Raw genomic sequence first — 26,254 nt, 5'->3', positions numbered from 1 at the left:
AAAAAGCTGCATATGATAATAAAAAAATGCTCAATTAAATAGAATTAAATTAAATAAAATAGAAAAATGAGCTCAGTAAGTGAAATAATAAGTACAATTAATTCCAAACTGCTGTTATACTTGTAACAGCTGACTACAATAATATATCTATTAAATCACTGGTCTGGGAACTCATTAGACATCTTCTGTATTTCATGATATGGGAAATACAAAGTATTTGAATATGAAACAACAACTAATAACAGCAGGAAACATGCATTTAAACAGAGTTCCAGAGCTCTGAGTGTGATTTGAAGGAGTGAATTCACTGTGGGCCCAGTCGTGGTATACAGAGCTAATGCAGGAGGGGCACAGTCAACCATGTGAAATATCCAGTCATTTAAGAAGAAATTTTAAAATGATGAGCTGCAGCTGATTGGGGGTAAAGAGAAGCAGTTATATGGCTCTTGGGAAAACAAATGACAGCTGGTGTGAGTATGGAGAAAGGACTCAGAAGCAAAGTGTTGTTGAACTGCTTTTATTTCCAATAACCAACGACTGGCTCGTACACTTCCAGACAAGACGATAGACAATGTGTATTTACAGCGTACGACCCATGTACACGTGTCCTGTCCATGTACAATATTTACACTGTAGAGTCAGCTGGACTGCTGGTGAAGGAACTGAGTGTATGCAGTGGAGGATCAATTAAACCTCAGTGTGTTCACATACACACTAATATCCTGGCTAGGATCTGGGCTCTGTTTGTACTTGAAACTCAGTCACCCTGAAGTGAATTTTAGAGTTCATTTAATGAAGAAGGCTAAAAAAAAAGCAGATAAGGTAGCTTTTATCCAGCACCATTTGATTTTATTAAGGTGGACCTATTCTGCTTTTCTGTTTTTTCAAGTGACAAATGTTTATAATAAATAAAGCCAAAGTCTCAAACATTGAGGTCAGTGTATGTACAAGCAAGTTTAAACGGCTCTAAGTGTTTGGTACGGATGGTTTTTTCTGCTGTTCGCTCTGTACAATGTCAAAGAGAGGGTCCTTATACGGTTATCAGCATAGAAGCCCCACCCACGTACTGGTCAAGTCTTTGTTAGCGAGGGGAAGCCAATCAGAAAAAGGCTGGCTCGCTCAAAGACCTTGGTAAAAATAAGAAAAATGATTGGACTTCCCAATACGATTTAGCCATAAGTTTGGCTAAGATTTAAAGTAAAAGATCAACTTAGCTGTGAATCATGCAAAACTGAAGTTGAAGAGTAATACATACAGAGCTGGAAATGAGTAGAACAGGCTCAGGTAAAATAGATGCTTCATGGTCTAAAAATGACCAAATATATGCTTAATGGGAAAGTGCGAGTTTCATCTGTTTCACACTCGATGCCATGAGAGGAAGAAAATACTTATCCTTGCAATCTAAAAATATTTCAGCTTTAAGACAAAATATGTTTGATCCCAATAAGCTGACTTTCTCCTGTAGAGTGTGGACATTAGCCAGAAATGGAAGACAAGCTTATCGTTAGCCGAGATAGAACAAAAAAAAAAAAAAAAAAAAATAGGAGCAAGGACTTCCTGGTAAATTCAGAAAATGTGCCATTTTAACTCCACTCCAGGTACTGGTCGTACTCCTCTTCCTAACTTCTGCTGTTTGGGTGAATATTTGTGCCTTTTTGTGTGTGTGTGTGTGGAGGGGGGGTTTATGCATAAGAATGACTGGTCTGCAGTGGTTAAGGCAAAAAGTCTGTTTTACTTTTCTTAACAGGAGGTACTTCCTGTTAATTTTAAGTTTGAGTAAATTAAAACCTGATGTGTTTTTTGGGTTTGTTTTTTTTTTTGCAGAAAGTCAAAACCTGTTTGGTGGGTGAAACTTTAAGTTTCACATAAATACTGATCATTGGGATACTAGTGTGCAGATAAATATACTCAGGTGTAAGAACGCGAAAATGGACTGGTTGTCCATGTGACCTGAATGAATTTAAAAATGACTGTTGGTCTTGTATAACAGTTTAGCTGCGTAGTCGAACCACCCCACCCTCATCCCACTGAGCTACCACACAACCACAACAAGCAAGCCAGTCCCACAGTTCAGTGACAATATATACAAACCATAATATCATTCACATGTACATTTACATTTTAAGGTCATAAAGCCGGTCACTATGTACACTCTGTGCCATTTATACACTTTTAAACTCCTCAGCATACGTTGGAAATCTTCTCTAAAGCTCTTGTAGAATCTCTCTCCGGTGCTTCAAGTATAAGTTCATTCACAGGAATTATCACTGCTGCCAGGGGAAACACATACACCTCATGTCGGCAGTATTTTTGCAAGTTAAAAGTAAAACTTGCATGAAAATACAGGGAGGCAAAGCACCCAGTTGAAGAGAAGAAGACAGGCAAAGACACTGGGTGGCCACAGGTACAGCCGTGTGAGGATGTTCCCACTGCCAGCAGCCAGCAGCACTTTTATAAAGTGACTTTGAAAGATAAAAAAATAAAACACAAGTGATGGAAGATAAGAAAAACAAGGTTGATTGTGAGGTAGAGTCACAAACTGGTACACTAAAGTGGGAAAAATAAAAGTAAAATCTATGTGGTGAAGAGGCTCTGTTGAGAATAAAAAGTTTTAAAAAAAATTATCTGCATCTTTTGGATCGCCTGAGCTTTAGTTTTGCTCTGGTTTACATTTAAAGAAGGAAAGAAACAAAAAGATTAAATTGATATTTCAGGTGGTTGACTCGTCTCTCAGCTTGTCACATTCACACCTCAGTTAGCACTCTTAGTTCATAGCAAGTAAGATACTGTACAATTAAAAAAAAATTAAAAAATAGCATTACCTGTAACTAAAAAAGAAACCTTAACAACAACAACAATAAAAAGAGAGAGTATAAATCAACACAGATGTTTTGGCTGCCTTAAATACGATGCAGACATGTTTCTTTTGTACGAGAACCAGAGAAAAACACAGCGTCAGAATGATACAGCTAAAAGGTAAAAACACCTTTTCTTAAAGATTAAAGATAAACAAAAACCCTTCAGTGAAAACCTCAAATATACTTTCTGTTAAAGTGGGCGGATCCTAAACCAGCCACGCCTCCTTCTCCATTAAAAAAAGCCAAAAAAACAAAAAACTACACAAAACTTGGTCCCTCCTCTTGTTTCCTGTCAGGCAACTAATCGTCTTTGATTCCTCTCTCTGATCGCATGATGACATCTTGTCCGCAGCTCTTTGACGAATCATTACCTCACTGGTCACATGATGTCACAGATCTGTGAATAAAAATGTTAGTCCCACCTTCCAGCAAATAGCTCCCTCCAGCCAATCAGTAAAAGTACACTTAGTTCTGCCGGACGGCAAAAAAAATGTGTTCTTTGTTACAAAGCGTCACTCGATCAAACCACGCCTTTAGCCCCGCCCTCCACCTGTCCATCAAACGATGCTGTCGTGCAGCAGCGGCTCAAAGTCCGCGTCGCAGGCTGCGGGCGGGGTCTCCTCATCGCTGCCTGGCAGCGGCGTGTTGATGTGGACACCGGCCAGCGAGGACATGGACTCTTTACTGTCTGGGTGGGGCTTGTCATTGAGGGACAGCTGGGAGGAAGAGGAGGAGCAAGAGGTTTTCTCAGGGATGAAGAGAGCGACAAGGAAAGCGATGACCACGGTGCATGCCCCTAACAGGAAGGGCGGGCCTGGGATTAGTGCTCGCTAGGAGAAAGGGAGAAAAAGAAAGCTAATTTCAACAACAAAGCACATTTAAGTGTAGTTAATTACTGACATGAGGATGGAGTCACCTGCTAATTTTAAGCCTAAAATAGCCAATTGTGTGAATTACAAAAAAAATAAATATCACTGTACAATTGGTATGAAGGAAGACACTATCCTTACAGACCAAAACCACTTCTCTGTAGCAGACTGTAAACTTGTGTACTTTTCTGTAAAGTTGCATTTTGCAAGCCACCTCAAGTGGCCATTAGAGGAACTGCAGTTTCTGGCACATTCAGTTTACAGCCCTTAAGACTTCTCCTTGGCTTGTGTTACTTTTAAATTGTTGTGGAAAACACATCTAGAAACAATCAATGACTCCATGACATCACCGGAACCTAAATAAAGGTTCAATAGAAGAAAATGTCTTTATTTATTTCAAATGGCTGTATGGAATTAAGTTCTCTCATCCCACACTTTTCCTGTGAATGTTGAAGATGACCACATCCCAGTTTTAAAGCCCCAACTTTTTAAGATGAGTAAGGTTATTTTCTCATTGGCCTCTTTGCAGTCAGACTTCTTATTGGGATCATAGAAGGCTCACCCTGCTGGCTACTAAAGATAATGCTGATTTAAGGCACTACAGCACAGACCTGGAAGCCATAACATAACATAGATGATGTACCTGTTGCTCTGTCTATGGCTTTTTGTCAGACTCAGGGACCACAATGCTGGTTTTTTGTACAGCCATTTACCTTGTTGCCAGGTTTCAAAAATGCTGGTTTAGAATTTTTTTCCAGAAGTCACTAGAAGTAAGTAGGCACTAGCGAAAAAGAGGCATTATTGTCAGGATTGGAGTGCATGCTGTACCTCAGTGGGACTGTGCAGTGGCAGGGGGTCGATGTTGTAGTCTCCCTGGATGGGGTCCATGGAGTTAAACTCGACGTTGAAGAGAAAGAAGATGAATCCGTACAGAGCAGGGCCGAGGCCGTTACACAGACCTCTGATGCCTGTGATCATCCCCTGCACTACGCCTGCAACAGGGCGGAAGAAGAAAGGTCATGAAGGCGCAGCAATGCAAGAGTTATTTTACTTCCTGGTTAAGTAACAAAAACTACAATCTGAAACATCTATTACACAACAGTGACCTACTGAAGTGAGAGAGGACAGATTTTATTTGTCACCTTGTTTATCGGGATCAGCTGACTGTGACACCAAAGCAGAAACTGCTGGGAAGGTGATGGAGGACATCGCTGCTACAGCACCTGCAGCCCACATCATCCTGTTGCAAATATACATATTTATACTTGGTTAAAGATGTGCATATCTGGTCTTTTTGTGAGTTGGAACTTAAAGCAAATACCAAAATGTAGTGTAAATAATTGCCTGCTACACAAGCACACACTCAGCAACTCTCACCATGGCTCTGATCCAAAGCCGTACCAGGCCAGCTGAAGGATCTGGAAGCCCAAACCTAACAGAACAGTGTTTTTAGTACCCAGAGTTCTCATCAGCAGAGTGAGGAAGAGAGTCTGTGGGCAAAGAGGAGATGGGAATTTACAATTATTTAACAGTTCACTAGAATTTATTAACATCTCTTATCGTAATAAGCAGTGTAAGTATAAAGTTGACAGAGAACAAGTCACCCAAGTGTGTATGTTAACTATCAGCCTAAATATTTACTGATGCACTGCTTATGAGGGTAAGTTGTTCTTCTTGTTTATGGAAACTAAAATAAAACAGCAATTTTTTCAATTATATCCTAATGTGTGTGTAAAATAGGCTTATATTTAAAAGGGCCTATTTTACAAATCAAATAGCCTCTAATGTGTTGGTTACCTGAGCTACAATGGACAGAATGCCCACAACTCCTATAAAAACAGCGAGGGTCGTTGAGGAGAAGTTTATGACCTGGAAAGAGACAAGAAATTATTTTTATTGATACTATATAAGACAACATAATTTTGTTCCACATTTTTAATTGATAAAACAAGAGAATTGCAGCTCAACATGGGTCAAGTGGGTAGTGAATTAATTCTGAACATATAGTTAAGATCAAAGTAAGCGGGTATTCACACATCAAAAGAGTTGCAGGAAATCAGCAACTTCCAGCAACAAAGGAGACAGGAACCATTGCCGATGCAAAGTGGACAGGTCAGCTTTTAGGTGAGCAACTACTACCAACGCAGCAAGACAAATCTGATGATTAGAGTTGTGATTCAAGACCTGAGTGGGCTGCAGATGGTTTTCAGATTTCAAAATGGATATGGCTGCATGTAAGAGTTACACAATGAAATAGACTCACGAGCAAATTATATGTGGATGGACTTCCGGCATTTGACTTGAATTTTGCAAGATGATTTGACAAAAATCTAGTTCTTTATAGTACTATGTTCAGAGTAAATGTTTGGAATGATTCCAGTATAAAAACCTAAGCTTCATGCTCTGCCAAGAGCTCCACTTAATAAATAAGATGATATCATCTGCATAAAAACCAACATTGCAATGTTCAGTTGAAAAGCTGATATTTATGTACAGAGGAAATTGCAAAGGCCCTGACCTAGGCCCACAAATCTATGATTCATTAATTTTGTCTTACCTAAATTTGTTTGTACTCTATGAATTCATTTATGACTCCCTCAGAACATGAAGGTCTAGCTGACGTAGAAAAGTAATTCACACAACTTTCAACTAACGACTGCTTATAATGATTATGATTATTTTTGCAGTTTGGTCATTTACAATTTTCCAAAACACCATAAGCCATAAAGTCTCAGAATTAGAATTAAATGCATAAAATAAGACATAAAGAAAACCTATTCTTACAGGTGTTATCCAATCTTATCTTCTTCATTCATTAAAAACTTCCATCCTTGCTGGATGTCATCACTTATAGTCTGATTTCTTGAAACTGGATTTCAGTGAATTTCTAACAGATCAGTTGCGCCTATTCTGGCATCCTCCTCGAACACTATTGTTCCAGTTTATTCAGTCAGATTTTCTCCTGGTTTTTTAGCTCAGCGTGTGGTCTTCTGTCTTATATCGCCACCTCTTTCTCAATTTTACCTCAAGGTAAACATGTCTCACTATGAAGAGACATGTAAGTGTGCAGATTGCACATCGAGTTTCCACGAGCTCACTGATTTCAAATAATTCACTAATATATGCACGGTAGTATAAACAAAAATGGCCAGTGTGAAAGGTTTATGAATCTGTCAGTTACTTTGCACATATACTTATTTTTTGTGCAGGGTAAGAACATTTTTACACACATATTTCTGAATGAGGAACATTTAATGTAAAGACAGACACAAAAGAATGGCTGACCGTTGATGCAGCAATGTGATTTGTGCCTTAAGTGTTTCATGCTACAGCTAATGACCCTGTCTGCTGTGTGACTGTTGGTAGATTCGTGGTAATAGTATCCTTAACAACATCCATACCAGCATTGACGCTAATATTCTTGGAAAATGAGTGCATCAGGTGGCTCACCTGTCTCAGGTAAAGGAAAAAACTGGAGTACTGTCCGGCCTCAGGTAGGTAAGACAGGAACACGGTGATACAGATCAGTAAGACTGTGGAGTCCTGACCCACCTTCCTCAGAGACTGAAGGAGAGAGAGAAAGAAAGAGAGAGGGACAGAGAGACAGGAAATACAACACAGAGGCTGTCAGATGATCAGTTAGTCTTCAGTTAGTGTCTGGGATTCAAAGGGTCAATGTTACAGGTTCTGACGTGCAAATGACTTGCATCTCATTTCTCTTTATTCCCCCCCCCCAGCAGAAATGAGCTGTCATGCATTGTATAATGTTATAGCATCATTAAATTATTAAAATAAAGTTACTGCGTTGAGGAACATTGCGGTGCCTTCGCCCACGTCTCCACTTTATATACTATGTCCAAAAACAGAAGAGAGTCAAATCACTGAGGAAAGGCTTCATGCAACTACAAAATAGACCCGAGTTAGGGCTGGGCGATATGGCCTAAAATCCATATCGCGGTATAATTTGAAGCACGTGCGGTAACGATATATATCGCGATATATTCTTTTCTTCTGTATAACATATTTTCTACACTGTAAGGCACATTTAAAATCCTTTAATTTTCTCAAAAATTGAGAGTGTGCCTTATGTATGAATTCTGGTTGTGCTTACTGACCTCGAACCGATTTGGGCGTGCAGAAATCTGTTAAAAAATGTTTTAGTACAACTTTGGTAAGCCGCACTGCTTGATGGATTGTCAGAGCATTACGGCTGCCGTAGTGAGGAGCTTCGCAGAGTAATCTAGGTCCAAAACTCCATCCTGTTCAGGTCCCAAAGTCAAACGAACACTGAGAGTCTAAATTCTTTCATCTTTAATAAAATCATCAGCGTTGCTGCTTTACCAGGTGTAACAATTGAGTTTAACATCCAGGCATCCATGAAAACAGAATTTATTAAATTTAACGGAGTTACAAGTTAACAGGAAGTTAGCTTGCTAGTTTCCACCTAAACATGACATACCAAGTTCTGACTGAGAGATTTTTGAAACTAATTAAAAAGTACAGCTCTGCTACCACTTCCAACATAAGTGAAGACAGAAAACTAAACAGCAGTGGCGTTTGCAGGGTTACTGAACTTTGACTACCTGGTATATAATGTTGTGCTACGTGATTGCTAGCGACACAGCTATGTTAGCATAACATTAGCACAGTGAAGCTGGAGGATGAACGCCAACTTTTCCACTCGATAAAAGTTAACGTGAGGGATTCTGGTGGTCAGGGACAAATGCAATCGCATAGCAGGATGCTATACACGGGCCAAACTTCAGTCAGGAGAACAACTGAGATTATTCATCCACAATACGAGGTTAGTTATTAATATACTGCAACAAGATGGGAATAGAGCAGCTGCGAGAGAATTCAACATTAATGAATCAATGTTACGGAAGTGGAGGAAGCGCAATTTTTGGCTTTCGGCTTTCCCCATATTTCAAAAGTGCTTCACCTCTTTGCTATGACTGTCGCCCGGCATAATTTGCAGATGATATGGTTGTAGCCGCTGCGATGCTTTCGACCAAAACAGGCGCAGCTTGATGACATCATCAACATGCGCTATCGCGGTAGAGCGATATAGTCAAAATCTATCGTTGGCCAAATTCATATCGTTTCTATCGCCCACCCCTAACCAGAGTAATCTGATTTGAGCTCATTATTTAACCAGCTAATCAAATATGGTTCTGTAAACGATTAGTTACTGACAGCAAATGGGTCGGCCTGCTCCCAGGAAATGGGCGTCCCCCAGCTGCTGAGCCTCATCTTGTCGGGCAAAGACTCGGGCACGGCCAGCAGGATGAAGCAGATGTCAGCCAGAGCGATCAGCGTGGCCACCAGAACCACCAGATTGTCCCCGTACCAGGCGGAAAGGTACGCTCCGATGGCCGGGCTCGTCACCAGGCTGGCTGCAAAGGTGGCCGACACCTGAAGGGATGAATTTCAACAGAACACAGCTCAGGTATTTTTCTGTCCTGACTCATGTCTGCACACAGATTAAGCTGATCTGTCAATTTCTTTTCGTGTAAGATTCAGTTTCAGGAATTCAATACCATCAACAGACTGTCTGTCTGCCTGATGCACTGTTTGATTTTAGGGGTGTACATTAGGACTCCTTACCAGACCATAGGCAGTACTCCTCTCTCTCTCATCCGTAACATCGGCAACGTAGGCGAAGATGACTGAGAAAGTCACGGAGAAAGCTCCAGACATGGAGATCATGGCGAAGTACCACCTGGAGGAAGTGAAAAATAGATTCAGTTTCAAGAAGACTGATACGAAAATTTAAACTTCTCTGACTCTCTAAATGACTGAAATCCAGCAGTGAATTGATTTTTGACAGGCACACTGAAATATTTCATTAAAAGATTGATTATTTCACTCAGGTCGGATCCATTAGAGCAGCAGTTCCTAACCTTTTACATCTGATGTAACTGCCCAACAACACTGTTTATGTTCAACTGCATAATGCTGTATACATTTTAAACTCAATATCAACTAGTTTGAACTCTTTGTGTCTCAGTTTAATCAACAGTGTTACTTAAGATTCTAACTCACATTTCAATTGCTTGAAATCTTGTTATTTCAACTATTAATTTGTGTTAGCTCAGAAGGTAAATGCTAGCCATACTTTCTGATGTAACCTTTTTTAGTCATAATATTATTGCAGCAGAGAATATTAGAGTCCTACCAGGGGCTGAGCCTCATCAGAGGGATTGGAGCACAGGTGAAGAAGACGGTGACCAAAAGGAAAGACCGCCTGCCCCATACGTCTGACAATGCACCAATCAGAGGTGCAGACATGAATGACAGCAGACCCTAGAAAGGCGGAGTCAATGATAAAAATTGTTTAAAAAAGTTGGAGCAACAGTGAAATATGTCTGTGTGGTCATGCCATGCTTGATTCATCTTTTATTCATGATCAGTTTTCTGTCATTATTACTTATCACGCCTAAAGTCTAGATATCGTTCTAAAATGACCCATTTCATTGTAGCTATTTTCCTAAATCACTGTCACACCCGTTTAATCTGTATAGCATCAACAGAATGAGTCACAAAATGGAAAAGTTGAGTTTCTTACCTTCACGCCCTGAATGAGTCCATTCATCAGGAATGTGTGCTGGGGAAATGTTTCATGCAAAACCTACAAAAAAAGGTACAACACCATCACGGATGAAACAGTATGAAGCAAGGTACAGAACGTATGCAGTTAGAGCTGGAAAGTCTTGGACAACTTTCACAATTTTTCATTAAAAACTATTAAAAATAAAACAAACAAGCCACTGGAAATAAGGCTCTGTGTATAAAAATAACAGTAATTTCTCATTGGTTAATGCAAAGTTTTTTTTAACCCCTCAAATTACATCTTATGATCTATACTTCATTCACACACTGACATATTTAATTTCCAAAGTTTAAAATTTAACTCATCTTGATCTGCAACATATATGCTATTTATGTACTTTGGAACACAAAGGACTAAGATACACCTGCTGATCTTACAAACAATCACAGCCAGATTTCCCAGATTAAGGTTTAAGTCTAGTCCCAAACTTAAAGAAAGACTCAGTGGAGATCTCCACTGAAAATATTTATGGTCTAGGACTGGGAAACACACATAATCAAAACACATAAAATTACTCTGATATTCTTTTACCATATTTAGATTTGTATTATTTTAATGCTTTCAAATGCATGTAGATGAGATTTGTTAATACAAAATCACTACTTTTACTAATGCTTTACATTTTGACAAACCTACATTCACAAAACCAAACCCTCTTCCAGAGAACAGAATAAAGACTGGATTACTACCAAAGGGTTTATTTTGGTTGTAATAGGGGTTTTGTCCCATATTGATGTAAAATAGCCATATAGTGCCAGTCAGATTTGAGAAGGACAATCCAATAATATAGATTTTTCAACATCTTCTTCTAACTATAAACAATATAGCTCAGTATTAATTCAGTAAGTGCTATTTCCAATGTAAAATACAAAGCAGACCTGGAAAAACAGACTAACAGTGAAAAGGACACTGACACCATCTCTGCAATAATGCTGCCTACACAGCATGACAAATTTTTTTATGTCATCATTTCTTGTTCGGTCTTATTCACACGGAGGCTTTGAATGAACCGGGGTAGCTATATAGATGTTAATGTAAAAACCAATCGGTGTTACTCACAGTGAGCATGGGTGTGGTGAGTAAACCCCAGGAGAAAAACTCCAGGAAGATCACCACCACGGCATGATACACGCTGGGCCTGCCGATGCCCTGCTGGAGCTGAAACGAAAGAGAAACAACACAGACATGTGTCATATGATCACGAATGGATTTTAAGGTGGTATTTCAGCAGGGCTTTAAACAATCATCCATCGAGTTTTAATGGTTTCCCTTCGTTCCAGGCCCTTATTTTGTGTCTTTTGGTACAAAAATCAGCTTTCACAGACAGACGCTGGTTACCATCCATTATCATCATCACATGGTAATGTTGTTGAGAGCAGGGACTGTTTCCAACATTATTCCCTAGGGTCTGACATCTAAGATTTGCCAGTGAATACTGAAATTACTGACACATCAAGTCAGAATTTATGTGCAAAATATTTGCAAAAATTCATGTAAAATCTTTTGTTTCTTCTTGCGTTCCAGAGCTAAAACTTCACATGATAAAAAAATGATTCTCGTGTCTTCCAAAATTAGGTTTTACTAATAAATCCGTCTCTACTTAATAAGGTTGCAACATGCCGCTGAGAGACAGCAGCCTACGATTGTCATCTCTTCTCCACCTACCTGGTACTCCTCTTATTTAGCGAATTATGTGAGCCATCACCACAGGTTGAGGCCACCATTACAACAAATGCCACCAGATAAAGGTGAACCACTGGAACACAAACGAATCTTTGTCGCACTCATACGAACCAAAGATTTTGCATTCCTGCAAACAAATAACAGCGTTACAATCCTTCCTCAAGCACAGTACCAGCCGCTGTCATTTTCTTCTCGCTTCGCCAAGGCTGCATGGCCAGAAGCATGAAAAGCAAATCATCATGGTCGTTGTTAAAGCTTGGACCAGCGTGACTATGAACCAGACTTGGTGTGAGGCAAGATTTACGTTTGTTTTTAACTGGATTTCAGTGTTTGAGAAGCATAAACCGAGGTAATGGTTTTGTGGAAGGGATAAACACATAGGGTTAAATGAGACACTTTTTATGGCAGACAGGTAAAACTGCAGTCTCAACTCAACCCATTTTCTAACACGTTGTAAAGATGATTAAAACACAGCGAGTATTAAAACTGGAGCACAGCACATGAAGTGATTACCAACCGGCTGACACAGATACACAGGATTTAGGTGGCAAAGTGGACCATTTTCTATATTTAGTTTGACTAAAAGCAGGTTTCACTAGCACACATTAGAACCACATAGATTATGTGTTATTCTTGGCTGTCCTTCTGTACAAATAATTTTCATAAGAGCAGGAGTGATATGGAAAAGATTCCTGTATGACCAAATACAACGTTCTTCTTTAGTGACTCCATAAAATGACATGATAAAGAAATTATATTTGCATAATTTAAAATTATGGGTAATAACTTATTTTGTTTGTTTGTTTTTTGCAATGAATTAGCCAATTTGTGTGGCAGGTGTTGTGGGAAATAAATACTTCTAATTACCACACTAACATGTACATCATGGTTATTTGTCTTTTTAGTGTTGGTGCACAAAATATTGGAAATATTACAAAACTATAAAACTAATATCCCCCATGTGTTATGTTTATTTAAATGTTGTTGTATTTTATTTATATTACGGTGTTAAAATCATACTAGAATACTCTAAATACATAACTCATTTAATAATTATTTTAGTTTTTATTTTTTTTAGTATTATTGAAACAAATAAAATTAATTTCTAAGTACTAACAGGAGACATTTGTCTACATAAATGTAATGTTTGTACAATTTGTGTTTAAAAAAAATTATAAACAGAAATGAATGAAAAGTATAAATAATGAGATTAGAACATGTCAGAAAAGTTGTCATATATAACGGAAAGATCAAAGCTTTTATAAACATAAAAAAGTGCTCATAAATAAAACACTGCGACCCCACTCGGTCATTTTGGTGCTAAAACAGTTTTAATGTCTTCTATTTTTAGACTTAAGTCACTGCTTTACCCTCACGTCCAACCTAGTTTCTGCCTGAAAAACACCTGAACTAAACTGAACTGAAAAAGTTCAGTCATCAGCACCACAACTATTAAAATAAAGAATTTCTGGCTGTATGGATAAAAGAAACTCAGAGATCTGTTTTAAATAAAATGAATCTATGTGTCTCTATGATCAGACCAGACAGAGATGAACAAATCTAGCTAAAATTTGGAAATGAACTTGGAAATCTCTGTTCAGAACTTTTTAAAGCTGAGATGCAACAAATGCTACACAAACGAGAAGAAATGGAGGGTCCCTTGAAATCTATTTTCAGTTGTGAATTTACCCCCTACTGCCCTTCCTGATTTCACTGATAAACATCTCCAAATTTTGCCAGGAAAAGCTTCATAGCTAAAAAAGTATTAGATAATGATTTTTAAATCAAATCTTATTAAATATGCTGTACAGTTCTTCTTTTTCTACTTTATGAAAATTGATGAAGGGGTAGATGTGACCTTAACCCTAAACAGTGACCTGTTTAATATTAAGAAGGTAAATGATTAAATAGAGGACTCTTTGGGTAAGAGACACTTTGGCGTATCTCTGGGATTAGAATAGACATTTGACATTTCTGCTTCAGCCTAATTGCAACGGTAAATTACAGAGAAAATAACCTCATTTTAACAATGATTTATTAAACTGATATTTCTAAATATTCTGGAACTCTCCCATATCTGATGTAACAGAAATAAAAAATGATATCAGTATGATTCCATTTTAAGATCGACGTCCTCTCCATTAACTGCACCCTGCTCTGCAACCTTTGAAAAAATGACCTTGGCTTGCGTTTTGATAGGGTCCTCCTGGATGCTCCAGAGACCACAGAAAATACTATTATGGCTCTCTCCCCATTACTTTAGATAGAGGTTTTAAAATAACTGCCGAGTGAGAAGAGTTGCTTCTAGAAGGTCTCTGGAAGCATATGAATTTTTTAAAATCCCAGCAATGAAAGCAAAAAACTGAAATACTGAAATACTCTGCTCAGTGGTTTCCACTGCAGTTAATAAGAAGAACAATAATGTTAAGTGTAATGATGCATTCACAACAGATGTGAAGCCAAGTTTTCGCGAGATTATCCCACAGACTGTCGAGTCTCACAACGCCATCGACAATCAGATATGCAGCAAGCTTACTGTCACCATCTGAGGGCACCTGGAGCTGAATGGTTCAACTCCATTTTTATAGAGAGAAATAGAAGAAGGCTTGGAGAAAATTGAGCAAAAATATTTTATGATTTTATGGTAAATTTTGCATGACGTAAACCATAAATTGTCTATGGTAAATAGACAATATTTACCATACAATAACTAAATATGAATTACAAACAATAACTAAATATGAATCTAATGCTGAGCCCAGCTTTTTGGACTTGCCTGGACTTTGTCAGCATCCTGAAGTGATAAAAGGTTTAGTTTGAGGCTTTACTTGCAGAAAGATCTCTGCTGAAGACAAAGCACATTTACTCCATAATGCTGTATTATTACACAACGCACTTAACCACCTACCTAAACATTACACAGTGGGGCTGTGTTTTTACAGATTTACTAGAGAGGTTGTAATGCATGTACCCAGATGAGCTGCAAAGCTGCCACTAGTGCTGTTGCCCTAAAGGCATTTACAGGCAGTTTCTACTAGACATGCATTAACTATGTACCGTACAACCATGCTTTCACCTTTCGCTACAATTAAATATTAAGTGATGCTTTTAAACTGCATCTGCTGACTACATTAACAAACAACCCATTACTAAAAAAGCTATTGGTCAGTTACAGTTAGAGCTCATTACTAAAGAGCACACCCCAAAAACCTGACCTTTCTTATCATTGCTTCTCAAATATTGTCATTTTATCAAATTTTATTACTATTTTTTGTGTAATCATAAAAATGAAGGAGGTGTGCCCAAAATGAAGCCAGACAATGTAAATGGGTAAAACAATTAATAGTTATAAACAGTTATACTCTGGGATTACTTCAACAGTTACAGTATGATGGAGCTGTGTTTTGTGCCTGAGGTTTGAGTTTTTGTATTAATATTTGGATTCCTGTGTATTTGAGTTTCTTTTGAGTTTTGTATTCTTTTTATGCATCAGATATTTCCTCATTGGTTTCTTTATGATTATATTCTCACTTTAGTCTTTAGGTTTGATTAGTTTTAGTCTTGCTACCTTTGTTTATCTAGTTCCTGTTGTGATTTAAGTTAAATATAAAATTTAATTCTCGCCTCTCCTGTTTCCCCCATATCTTATTGTTAAGCTCTGTCACTGTGTTAGGTATTCCACTTTTATTTTGGTAGTCTTTATCTTTTGTATTTAGTTTTACTTCCTCTGTTATCATTGATTAGTTTCAGCTGTCTTCCAGGTGTTTCCCCTTCCCTTGATTAGCCCCAGTGTGTCTGTGTGAATATATAAGCATCAGTTTCTTTTTGTCCTTTGTCATATTGTCTGCTGTATTGTTTGCTCTAACGACCAGTTAGCAAAGTGCTCTAACAGTTACTTTGCTGATGACCTCATGGTCTTAGTGGCTAGTTTTTTATAGAACAAGATGTTCTTTTGGTAGATTTTGGTCACTTTCAGAGAGAAACAGATCATAAAGCTACATATGCTTTACACTATAGTTACCACATGTTTAATGTCACTTCACCTCCTCACTTGTTTTTCTTGCAAGTGCAATTTAAGCCTCTTATCAATTTAGTTTTCCATTTAATTGTGATTGTAGCAAATGATAGATGCATTTTGTATGTTCCCCAGGAATGTGTTACCTAATGCTTGCACTGGCATAAAATCAGTTAAATATAAGGCTGGGTATTTTGCAGACATTTTAAGTGACAAACATGACACTTCAAATAATCCAAAACTGAAACCACTATGAAAATTTGCTACAGCAAAAATAGTGACAGAAATATAACTTCCAGAGGGGTTAAATCTTTGTACAATCTTAATTTGGGGCAAATTCTGCAAAATATGTAAGTAAATAAGTAGACAAGTGTTCTAACCAATCAAATTTGAGTTCACTTAGACCAGAGGCTCAGAAAGTGTGGGGCACGCCCCCTAGGGGGGGTGCGGTATGAAAAGAAAAAAAAAAGAAAAGAAAAAAGAACGCTTTGACACTGCTAGCATAATGCACAGGTTGTTGACGGGGCTCCCACACAAACGCAAAGCAGGAGATGAAGCATCGCCAAATATGTTTCCAAACCAACTTCCAAAAGAACAAAATATGATGAAGCATATATTCCCTTTGGCTTCACCTGCACAAGTGCCGAGGTAGGTCTCCCCTGCAGAACTGGTTTTCCCTGTGTCGGGAGCAGCGCTGGGCTCTCCAAAATCACGGACAAACAGTGTCCCACATTCTTGATTTTTAGTTCACAAACACTTGTTGTAATGACTAACTACTCCTGACATTTTGGAGATGTTAGCTCTTTATACAGTAAAGTTACAGTGGGATACAAATAATATCAGGCTGATCCTGCCACAATTTGTTCCCCCTGTCTAAATCAGGGACAAACAGTATCCCGCAGCTGTTTATGTTTTTAAACCCATTTTGCACAGAGAGGCATTTTTTGAAAAATGTATTGATAGCAATGTTGAATATTATTACACAGGAAAAAAACAACTACACGTAAAATAATTACACCGTGACGCCTCTGCCTTTCTAAATGGAGGGACAGTAAATCTGTGTGTATATGTAAGTGTGTAAAACCTGAAGATAGTCACATACTGTTAGTGTTAATCTGACTATCTCCCATTCATCTCATGTAAACAATAATGTGGCGCACAGCGTGACGTGAAAAAAGGCACATACCTTTGACGAACTCTGTATTCCTCGTCATGTAATACAGACATAAACGCAAAAACTGAGTTTTAAACAATCTAAATTTTTGGTGATTCAAAAACGCCGTTTACGTGTGGACGAAAGGCCCAAACGCATAGAAACAGCTGCGTTTTCAAAAATACCCGTGTAGGTGTACCCGCGATCATTTTTTCAAAAAAAGTTTGGGAACCACTGACTTGGACAATGACTTAAAATAACTAAATAAATAGGTGCCCTGAGGCAATTGAAGATGGCAGCCAATTTGCAAGACTTGTTTCTAGAAGGTCTCGGGGTCATTTTTGTGAGAAGAAAATCATAGAGGACTGACTCTGTTTGCTCCAACTCTCCGACAACTGCTCCCGTTGATGTCAGTGGTTTCACCTTTAGACTCAGCAATTTAATTTTTTTTTTAAATTTTTGAGTAAGGCAGCAGGGATGTACAGCTTTATTGGCTAAAAATTGGCTATGTTGACTGCTGTCAGCTTATAGGAAAAAATAATTAGTATCAGGTTTTTGTACCACATATCTTGGATTCAACTTAATGAACTTGATAGTGATTATTCAAAGATACTGATTATTAACAAGGTTAGGATTACGACAGTTATTATTTATAACAAAGACTTCTTTGTCTCACTCTGGAATAAACAACAAAAAACCCAATAAACAAATTTTCTCTCATGACAAAACCGTCATTTTAAACAACCCAGTAATGAAGCAATCTTAGCTAATCTTGTGCACCATATATATATATATATATATATATATATATACGTTTCAGTGATTTCCACTGAGAAGCAATGTAATCATTCAGCTTGTTAAATATGAGAAAATAGTGGAAAATTATACTGTAAATTATAGGTGATGTATTCAAGCGAAAAGCTTAAATCCAAAAAAATTATTTCCACTTAATGGTACCAGTTTAAATTAAACTCATTTATTATTGTCTATTATTGTTTGTGTTCAGAGACACTTTGGTGATAAACCACTAAGAAACATATTTATGAGGATCGCTTTGTTTGCCTGAGATAAATAGTAACAAACAAATTGTAGTCTGAAATATCTGTGAAGGCAGATGCTTTCCCTTTAAGGCAGAGGTCCTTCTGGCCTCTCAGTACTCTTAATTTTGGCACACCTTGATCACCATACATCAAACAATTATTCCCATTGATTAAACTTTAATCACTTGGCCTGGAAAATATCAGAAAACAGTGAATGTGCTGTCCATCACAGGTGATGTATTTATGCCCCAAACAATACTACTGCTGTTTTATTCCTGGTTTATTATTGTCTTAAATCTTCTCATCAGATTTCTCCCAGATATCTTCTTTCCCTACTAAATCTGAATATATTCATTTCACCAAGGAAGAAAAGCAGCAAATCTCAGAAAATTGTTCACACTTGCATCACAATCACTGGTGGTGATGGTGGGGGTCTTCAGCTTCTGTAAATGTCTGACTCGTCTTCATGAGGGATGTTAAAATGGACGCTGAGGCTGCGGAGCGATGAGTCTGCAGTGTGCGCCCTCCCCGGGTGAATTTCACGCAGGGAGCTGTTATGTAACAGCTGATGGATCCGTCCTGACCACAGCAGCATCGCACTAAGCTGCAGCCGTCTGTGTGCCACATTAAACCTGCCCTGTCCTCTCCCCGTTACTGTGCACTCACCTCCAGCCATTTTGGACCAGACCTGCTCTGTCACGGCTGATTATTATTATTATTGCTATTATTATTTTAAAATAACAACACGGTCACTACTCAAACATCCCATTTTTGCCTTTTCCCCTTTTAGATTTGTTACGTTTTAGGTTTTTAATCATTTGAACAGTAAACACAGTAAAGTATAAACGATTTAAGCAGAAATTTCCACGTTTTGTTGGCATTTTGCTGTGAAAAACACTAAAAACAATCTCCTTTTTAAAGCTGCACTGATTTGATAAACCAGCCTTACGTCATGTGTTTAATTCCCTGTTATGTCATAAACATACAGCCCTTTAATTGTTTATTTATTTGCTGAGAATTGAGTATTATTATGGTTGCGTGGGTGATTGAACTGGACTGAATATACGTTACACGTCATTTATAGATATTGATTATCAATATCTAAAAACACCTGCTGAAAAAACAGAGTTGTGCGTTTATAAATGAGCAATAAAAAACAAGTAAAAATGGCGGGTCGTGCACCCACCCCAGCTCCGTCCTTCATGATGATCTTCTTGACCAACAGCACTCGGCCGGTGGCTGCCGCCGGTTCCCCCGCCGTCTCTTCGCACCTGCCGCGGGTCACGAAGCATCCGTGCCGCGTGGATATCCGCGGTTCTCCGGGCGCTTCCAGGGTGTCTACTTAATGAGTCCCCACGCAGAAGCTAAAACCGAGCTAACGGAGGATAACGATTACAGAAACGGTGACCCGTAATATCCACAGCACCTCTTTCTCTGGATCCTCCGTTCTCTTCAGCACCGAAACGTCCGCAGCAGCTCGGAGACGACGTCACTTACACGCAACACCCAGAAAACTTCCGGCTGGTGCTCTTTTCACAATAAAAGCCGAATATAGTCACGTCATTCCATAGACTGTATATAAAAGATTGAGCCGTCACTGTAATGTCATAAAATTCGCATTTTGGAGCCTAAACGGCAGAGGTGGGTAGTAACGAGTTACATTTACCAAGTTACATTTACTTAACTAAGTTTTTGGAAAAAAAGTTACTTTTAAAGTACCTTTTTTGCACAATACTTTTTACTTTTACTTGACTACATTTGTGAAGAAGAAACAGTACTTTTACTCCACTACATTTGCAAAATTCAACTCATTACTTTTTAAAAAAAATAATTAGTTTAACACATTAGATAACATAACTCTTTTACCAATCAGATGTGGCCATGCAGTCACATGACCAGTTTGAAACTGTGGCAGGCAGAGTGGGCCAAGCATTTCAAAGTAGTGGACACACGGAAAGAAACACATGAAAACATGGCATGCGATTTTTTTTTTCAGTCGCATTATTTAGCTCCTGCTCAAACTGTAGAATTGAATCTCAGGGGTTAGAAGTTCAAAGGTCACGATGCAGGGTCTCACACTTTATGGCCTGATGCTCTGATATGACTTGAGTCCTCAAACTGTGCGTCCATAACATGAAGCTTATCATACAAAATATGTCTCTCTCTCTCCCTCTCTGTCTTTCACTCACACAGACACACACCACCACCATCAACTTTGCTAAATAACTAATGAAAAACATTGACCAGGCAGCTGCAATTGAGCAGCAATGTCCATCCAACTCTTTTCATGGTTGTAGTCGTGATAATTTTGTGAGGCCACATTGAAAAGCCTCGAATACGGAAGCGTAGTACGGATGCGTAGAGCTCTGCCAAAATAGAGCTATATCACGTTATAACGTGAAAAGTATATTGTTCTAACAACATTATTACACTATACATAATTATCACGTTCGTACAATATAAATAGTATATTGTACTAACGTGATAATTATGTATATTGTAATAACATGATATTATATTGTTCAAACGTGGAAGGTATATTGCACTAACATGAAAAATATATTGTTAGAACAATAAACTTTTTACGTTATAACGTGATATAGCTCTATTTTTCTTTTGCCTGGGTGGCAGCTCTACGCTTCCGTACTCGGATGAGCTTGCCACAGTTCTACAAGTTGTGCCTCCATCTCGTGTCCACTGCCTTGCTGCTCCGCCTTTTCACTTTCATTTCTGTGTTTGTGCGTGCGCAGAGTGAGAGGTTGCGTTGAGGGGCGACAGGATTTCAAACAGGTTTGATTTTCTTGCGACCATACGATTGATGATTTGGAGCTGGTCGTGAGGTGTTAATTGTTTTTCGTTACCCCATGTATACTGCATAATGCACGACACACGATTAAGGCAAAACTCAGGCCGATCCCCAAAACGCTTGCGCGACTGAAAAATCGGCTCAAAATGGGCCAAAAAAAATTGCACAGTGTATGCCCAGCTTTTGGAGGCTAGCTTCATCCAACTCCCTACCCTGTGGTTGGAAGGGGTTTTTTTCATCATTTTGCAGCCACTCAGAATGAGGTGTTTGTCTTCTCAGGAGAGCCATGGAGAGATTAGAGGCTACATCGCAGCTCCAGTCATGGCCAGGGCTGGACTGGGACAAAAAATCGGCCCGGGCATTTTGACTAGAGACTGGCCCACCAGGTATTATAGGAAAAGCCATAAAGCCTTTGAATGAAAACAGACGCTGTTGTGACAGTGATGTACACTGTCTTGTTGGTATATGTATGATTTCTATACATTTTACGTCAGATAAAAACTTTTTAAATGAGAATAAGAAAGAAGTATTTCTTTGCAAAGTGGGCGATAAACAAGCAAGAGAGAAAAGCCGACCAGCTGATCATTGATCAGTTTCATGATTGAAGTAGCAACAGGAGAAGGAGGGGGAGAGGATGAGAGGAGAAGAGGCAGCTGACAGCGTAAAGACAGAATAAATCCAGCTTTGTGTCTTTTTCCATTGTAGCTGAAGTCCGGGACAAACTCTGTTCGTTTTCAGCTCAATACGAAACACGTAATATTTTTTCTGAATGCGGGACGATTCTGTTTGTACGGGATGGTTGGAAACTCTACTAACTAACCTTATGAATAAAATAAAGTTCACTATCAGTAACATCATAGCACCCACCAGCTGTATAGAAACTCCATCATGCTAGCTAGTACAAGTTATTGTAACTGACTGTAAAAAGTCAGCACAACGAAAATAAACTACACCTGAACTTGGTTTATATCTGACCCAGAAAGACTGCAGGTCATAACTTCTTACCTGAAGTTCATTTCACCTACAGCCGCCTCGGGTCTCTCCTCCTCCTGCCTCACCTTTCCCTCATCCACCTGCTGTCCTCTGTGGAAGCTCTGCCATAACCACCACCAAACAACTGAGTTATTTTTACACATGACCAGCATCTGGACAATCCACCACTTTTCATTGTTTATACTCTTACAAAAAAAAAAAAATCATCGGCCCATAAAAACGAAAAAATCACCCGGTGGGCCGATGGCCAGTCCAGCTATGGTAACAGCTTCCATCACTGTCTTTCCCCAGAGTAACAGCCAAACAGTGCAAGGAGGATCTATTGGTTCTTATTTTAAACTTAATCTGGAATTCATTGCAAACTGTTTGTGTGGGATATGATGAATAACAAGATTTTGTTTTTCAACAGGAGTTAGTAAAAAACATCTCCAGTGTGATCAAATGTTCTTGCCAAACATCTGCAGCTTGGCAGTGTATACAGCACTATAGTGACCAGACCTAATTCTTTTGAAAACCTTACATCTTTCCACAGGTCTCAACTTCATCAGACATCACCTAAACACAGAGCTGGATGAGGTCAGCACAAACAGCAGCCTAACCGACTAAGATAATGGATCCATGCGGTCAGGAAAGCCAGAAGCAGGGGAGCTGGAGAGGTACCTTTCATGTCCATTCACTGGAGGCGTGGCTCTATTGCATGGCTTTCCTCACATCAAGAAGCTGTTGATCAAAATCAGTACAGCTCTTTATGCATCTGGAGCTTGTGAAGGACTTCTTAGTCATGCAGGACTCCTGTTCACTGCTAAACAGTTACAGCTTCACAGAAAGAACCTTGAGTGAAGAAATGGCAAATTTTTTTCTAAATATGCAGAAATAGATGCACACCCATACAATTTATGGTAAACTGAGCTGCCTTGTATGAACATATGTTGAAGATGCCTCGTTCTAATGTTTTCTCTGAGGCTGCTGTGCCATTTGGAGCAAAAACGAATATAAAGTTTACAGCATATCTTGTCACTGGAAATTGTTTGCACTGTTTATATTATTTATTGTAGGTATTGGTGAAAAAATCTTTATGTTGTGAAAAACTGAAATCTGGAAATTAGAATTGTTGTGCCTCATTTTGTTGATGTTTTTACATATATTCCTTTTGAAAATACTAAAATTTGTATATTTATTTATTTTTGTTTGTCTGATAGCATTTATTTAAAAAAAATAATAAATCGGACTTTTCAAACAGTTACTACTACTTGAGTAGTCTTTTCTCCAAGTACTTTTTAACTCTTACTTGAGTAACTTTTTTGTACACTACTTTCCACTGTTACTTGAGTAATAATATTTTAAAGTAATGCTACTCTTACTTGAGTACAATTTTTGGATAATCAACCCACCTCTGCTAAACGGTTCAGATATTTTCCTTCATAAGCAAAGGGAAAGTTAACAGATTACATTTCAACAGTATGGCTCAGTTTTCCTACCATTACCTTTTCAGTAATACAGTAACATAATGGATTACTGTACTAACTATTAGGGCTGGGCCATATCATACTATTCACGGTAATACTGGTATAATGTTGGGCAACGATAAGAAAATGAAATATTGCGATAGAATATCAGTAAAACGCGCATGCGCAGTGCCTTTATTTTAATATGCATATGGCGGAAAAAGCATGGTGGCGGCGACAAAGAATGAGAAGGGCGAAAGCGGATCGTTGAATGAAACGGATGAATCAGAATTGGTTTGTAAAAATGCTGCAATATTCAGTGGTGTGGAACAACAAAGCACTATTTTTGGTAGCGCATGCTAGCGGGCCATCGTTATTCCGTGTTTTTTGGAAAATACGGCACACTTAAAATCAATCCTTTTCTGAAAATCGACAGTGCCCCTTATAATCCCGTGTGCCTTACGTATGAATTCTGGTTGTGTTTACTGACCTCGAAACGATTTTATGTGGTACACGGCGCTCGAAAATCTGTCAAATGTTTCAGTACGACTTTGCTAAGCTACGAACCCGCACCGCTTGATGGATTGTTGGAGCATTACGGCTATCGTAGGCAGGAGCCTCACGGAGTGATACGTACTGTGCTTCAACATAATATTACCGTAATGTGTGTGTATAACCTCTTTTTAAGTTTTGTGGATAGTATACAAGGTTATGCTGAGGATATGTCGGCCAATTTCCACTGGAAATGCCTTTTGGTTAAACTGTTAGCAAGGAATTTGCATTTGCACTGCAAATTTTTTTATATAACATTAATGCACATAAAAAACAGCTGCTTGTTTAAGTGATTATACACTGATGGGTTTTTTTGCACTAATAAAGTTGTGGAGTTGTAAAGTATTTTGTCTAGTGTCAATTATATTGTCAGTTATATCGTTATCGCAAATTTTCAAATGTATATCGTGATAAATATTTTTGGTCATATCGCCCTGCTCTACTAACTATAGTTACAACTATGCTGTTACTCTCATATCAAAGAAGAAAAAAAATGCTCTTCAGTCGAGTGGATGCAAACTCAGCATCAAAGAAGGGTTACTGAGGCACTATGTCTTTTGGTAACGTTTATTCTTGGAGCATATCAACTCATAAGTCACCCACAGCCAGTCACAGATACCAGGCCTGGGTTTGCAGTCAGTCAACTTCTATGACAAAGTAATTACCCCTAGAGACTGCTAGAATTAAAAAGGCAAGGGGCATAAATTTCTAAACAATTATACACAAACTAAACTGAAGTGTTTGAAAAATATTAGCGCAATAATACAAAAGAATCTGAAAAACAAACAAACAAACAAACAAACCTAGATTTATAATACATTGCAATAAAATAAGCCGCAATTCAAATATTAAAATAGACATACTCATGTACAGTACAAAACAGCAATAAGCAATTGTGTTTTCCTAGCTAATATCTAAAACACAGGACAGAGTTAGCTACTACAAAGAGAAAATGAACATTAACAGCCTTAGAGCATCTAGCATGCCTAGATAAAATCCTCAAAAATTAAAAAAATAACTACAAGAGAATTAATTATTGTTTTTAAGCTAAAAAGACACAATGAAATACAAATGTTTATTTCCATATTTCACTAACAGAAACTAAGCGCTAATTTCTTTTACTTTGAAAGCCGAACTCTATTTCCTGTCTGATAAACTAAACTTGACTGATGATCAGTTGAGTACGGTTCGGTCCATTGGAGATATTTGTGTCTTAGAGCCTGACGGGGCCAGAACAGAAACCGAAACATCTACTTGATTTACAAGCCATGAAGAAAGGGACTGAAAAAGGACTGTGAGAGCGTCTGCTTGGCCAGGACCCCCATGGATAAGCACGTTTTTGTTAAGTCAAGTTGGGACAATAAGGTCTTATATAAGGCAGAACAATAACACAAGAGCGGATATAATTCTTTCACAATAAAAGTGCCATGAAGAGGCGGAATAGAAAAAAAATCAAAAATCAAAGAATCAGTTTTTATTCGCAACATTTAATTAATTAAAGATTTAAATACATAATTTGTTCAAATCAGTAGATTTTCATCAGCCTGAAGACCAGTACTGAGAAATTGGGTGAACGTGTGTGTATTATTTTGAAAACGAGGCTGGACCCCGGTTGGTTTGACAGTGGCAGACGGAGGTGAAAAAACGAGAAACTCACGTGTCTGTGGCTGTGGTCGTTATGTATGTGTGTGTGTTACTGTCTGTATGAATAAAACATGACAAAAAAAGAGTGGTGACGGTGGGAAACGTGACCGGCCGACTCGCATCATCAATCAGGAGAGAAGCAGACGCAGATTGAAACATTTAAAGTGATCACCGTCTTATTTTAGAAGCATTATTCTGCCTCCACACATAAAGGATTGCCGTGATTACACTTTTTAGTGCCTTAATCTACCCAGTGAGGCCAAAAAGATCATAAGAATGATGTACACGGACATGAAGAGCCTCAGAGGCAGAGATGAGCTGTGATCGTGCTCTAAAAAAAGAAATCAGATGTGAGGCAGTGTCTGCAGAAATGAAATCAAAGATTCAATCAAAGATTCAGCAGCTGGTGCACTGAGGAGAAACCAGGCATCTTGGAGCTTCCACCAGTTAAAAGCAAATCATATTTCCATGGATACATTTGAAACAACACATATTTATACACTCCGGAGATAAATGCAGGTGACTCAGCGTCTCTCTGGCAAAAACACATGTATGTACCATTTGATCTATTTTCAAGTCACCA

At 38.4% G+C, this 26,254-nt stretch overlaps 1 protein-coding gene across 2 annotated transcripts; it reads right to left on the bottom strand.

Moving 5' to 3' along the window:
• Window positions 1-501: 501 nt before the first annotated feature.
• On the bottom strand, window positions 502-19,727 carry slc71a2a (solute carrier family 71 member 2a). Of its 2 annotated transcripts, XM_006782099.2 has the most exons (12): window positions 19,418-19,727; window positions 11,400-11,498; window positions 10,296-10,358; window positions 9,906-10,033; window positions 9,335-9,449; window positions 8,924-9,142; window positions 7,178-7,291; window positions 5,525-5,596; window positions 5,105-5,217; window positions 4,870-4,967; window positions 4,556-4,719; window positions 502-3,688 (listed from the first exon to the last, which is right to left on the bottom strand). In XM_006782099.2, the coding sequence occupies exons 1-12, from the start codon at window positions 19,433-19,435 to the stop codon at window positions 3,416-3,418; spliced, it is 1,476 nt and encodes a 491-aa protein (XP_006782162.2). In that variant the 5' UTR covers window positions 19,436-19,727; the 3' UTR covers window positions 502-3,415. The 2 variants fall into 2 exon arrangements, with proteins under 2 accessions (XP_006782162.2, XP_087699612.1); XM_087843486.1 differs by lacking the exon at window positions 19,418-19,727 and having other exon boundaries at window positions 11,400-11,674.
• Window positions 19,728-26,254: the final 6,527 nt, after the last annotated feature.

The sequence above is a fragment of the Neolamprologus brichardi genome, chromosome 7 (genome assembly GCF_056152115.1).
Source record: "Neolamprologus brichardi isolate AB-2024 chromosome 7, ASM5615211v1, whole genome shotgun sequence".
Lineage (NCBI taxonomy): Eukaryota > Metazoa > Chordata > Actinopteri > Cichliformes > Cichlidae > Neolamprologus > Neolamprologus brichardi.
This window is presented reverse-complemented; position numbering and strand designations above follow the sequence as displayed.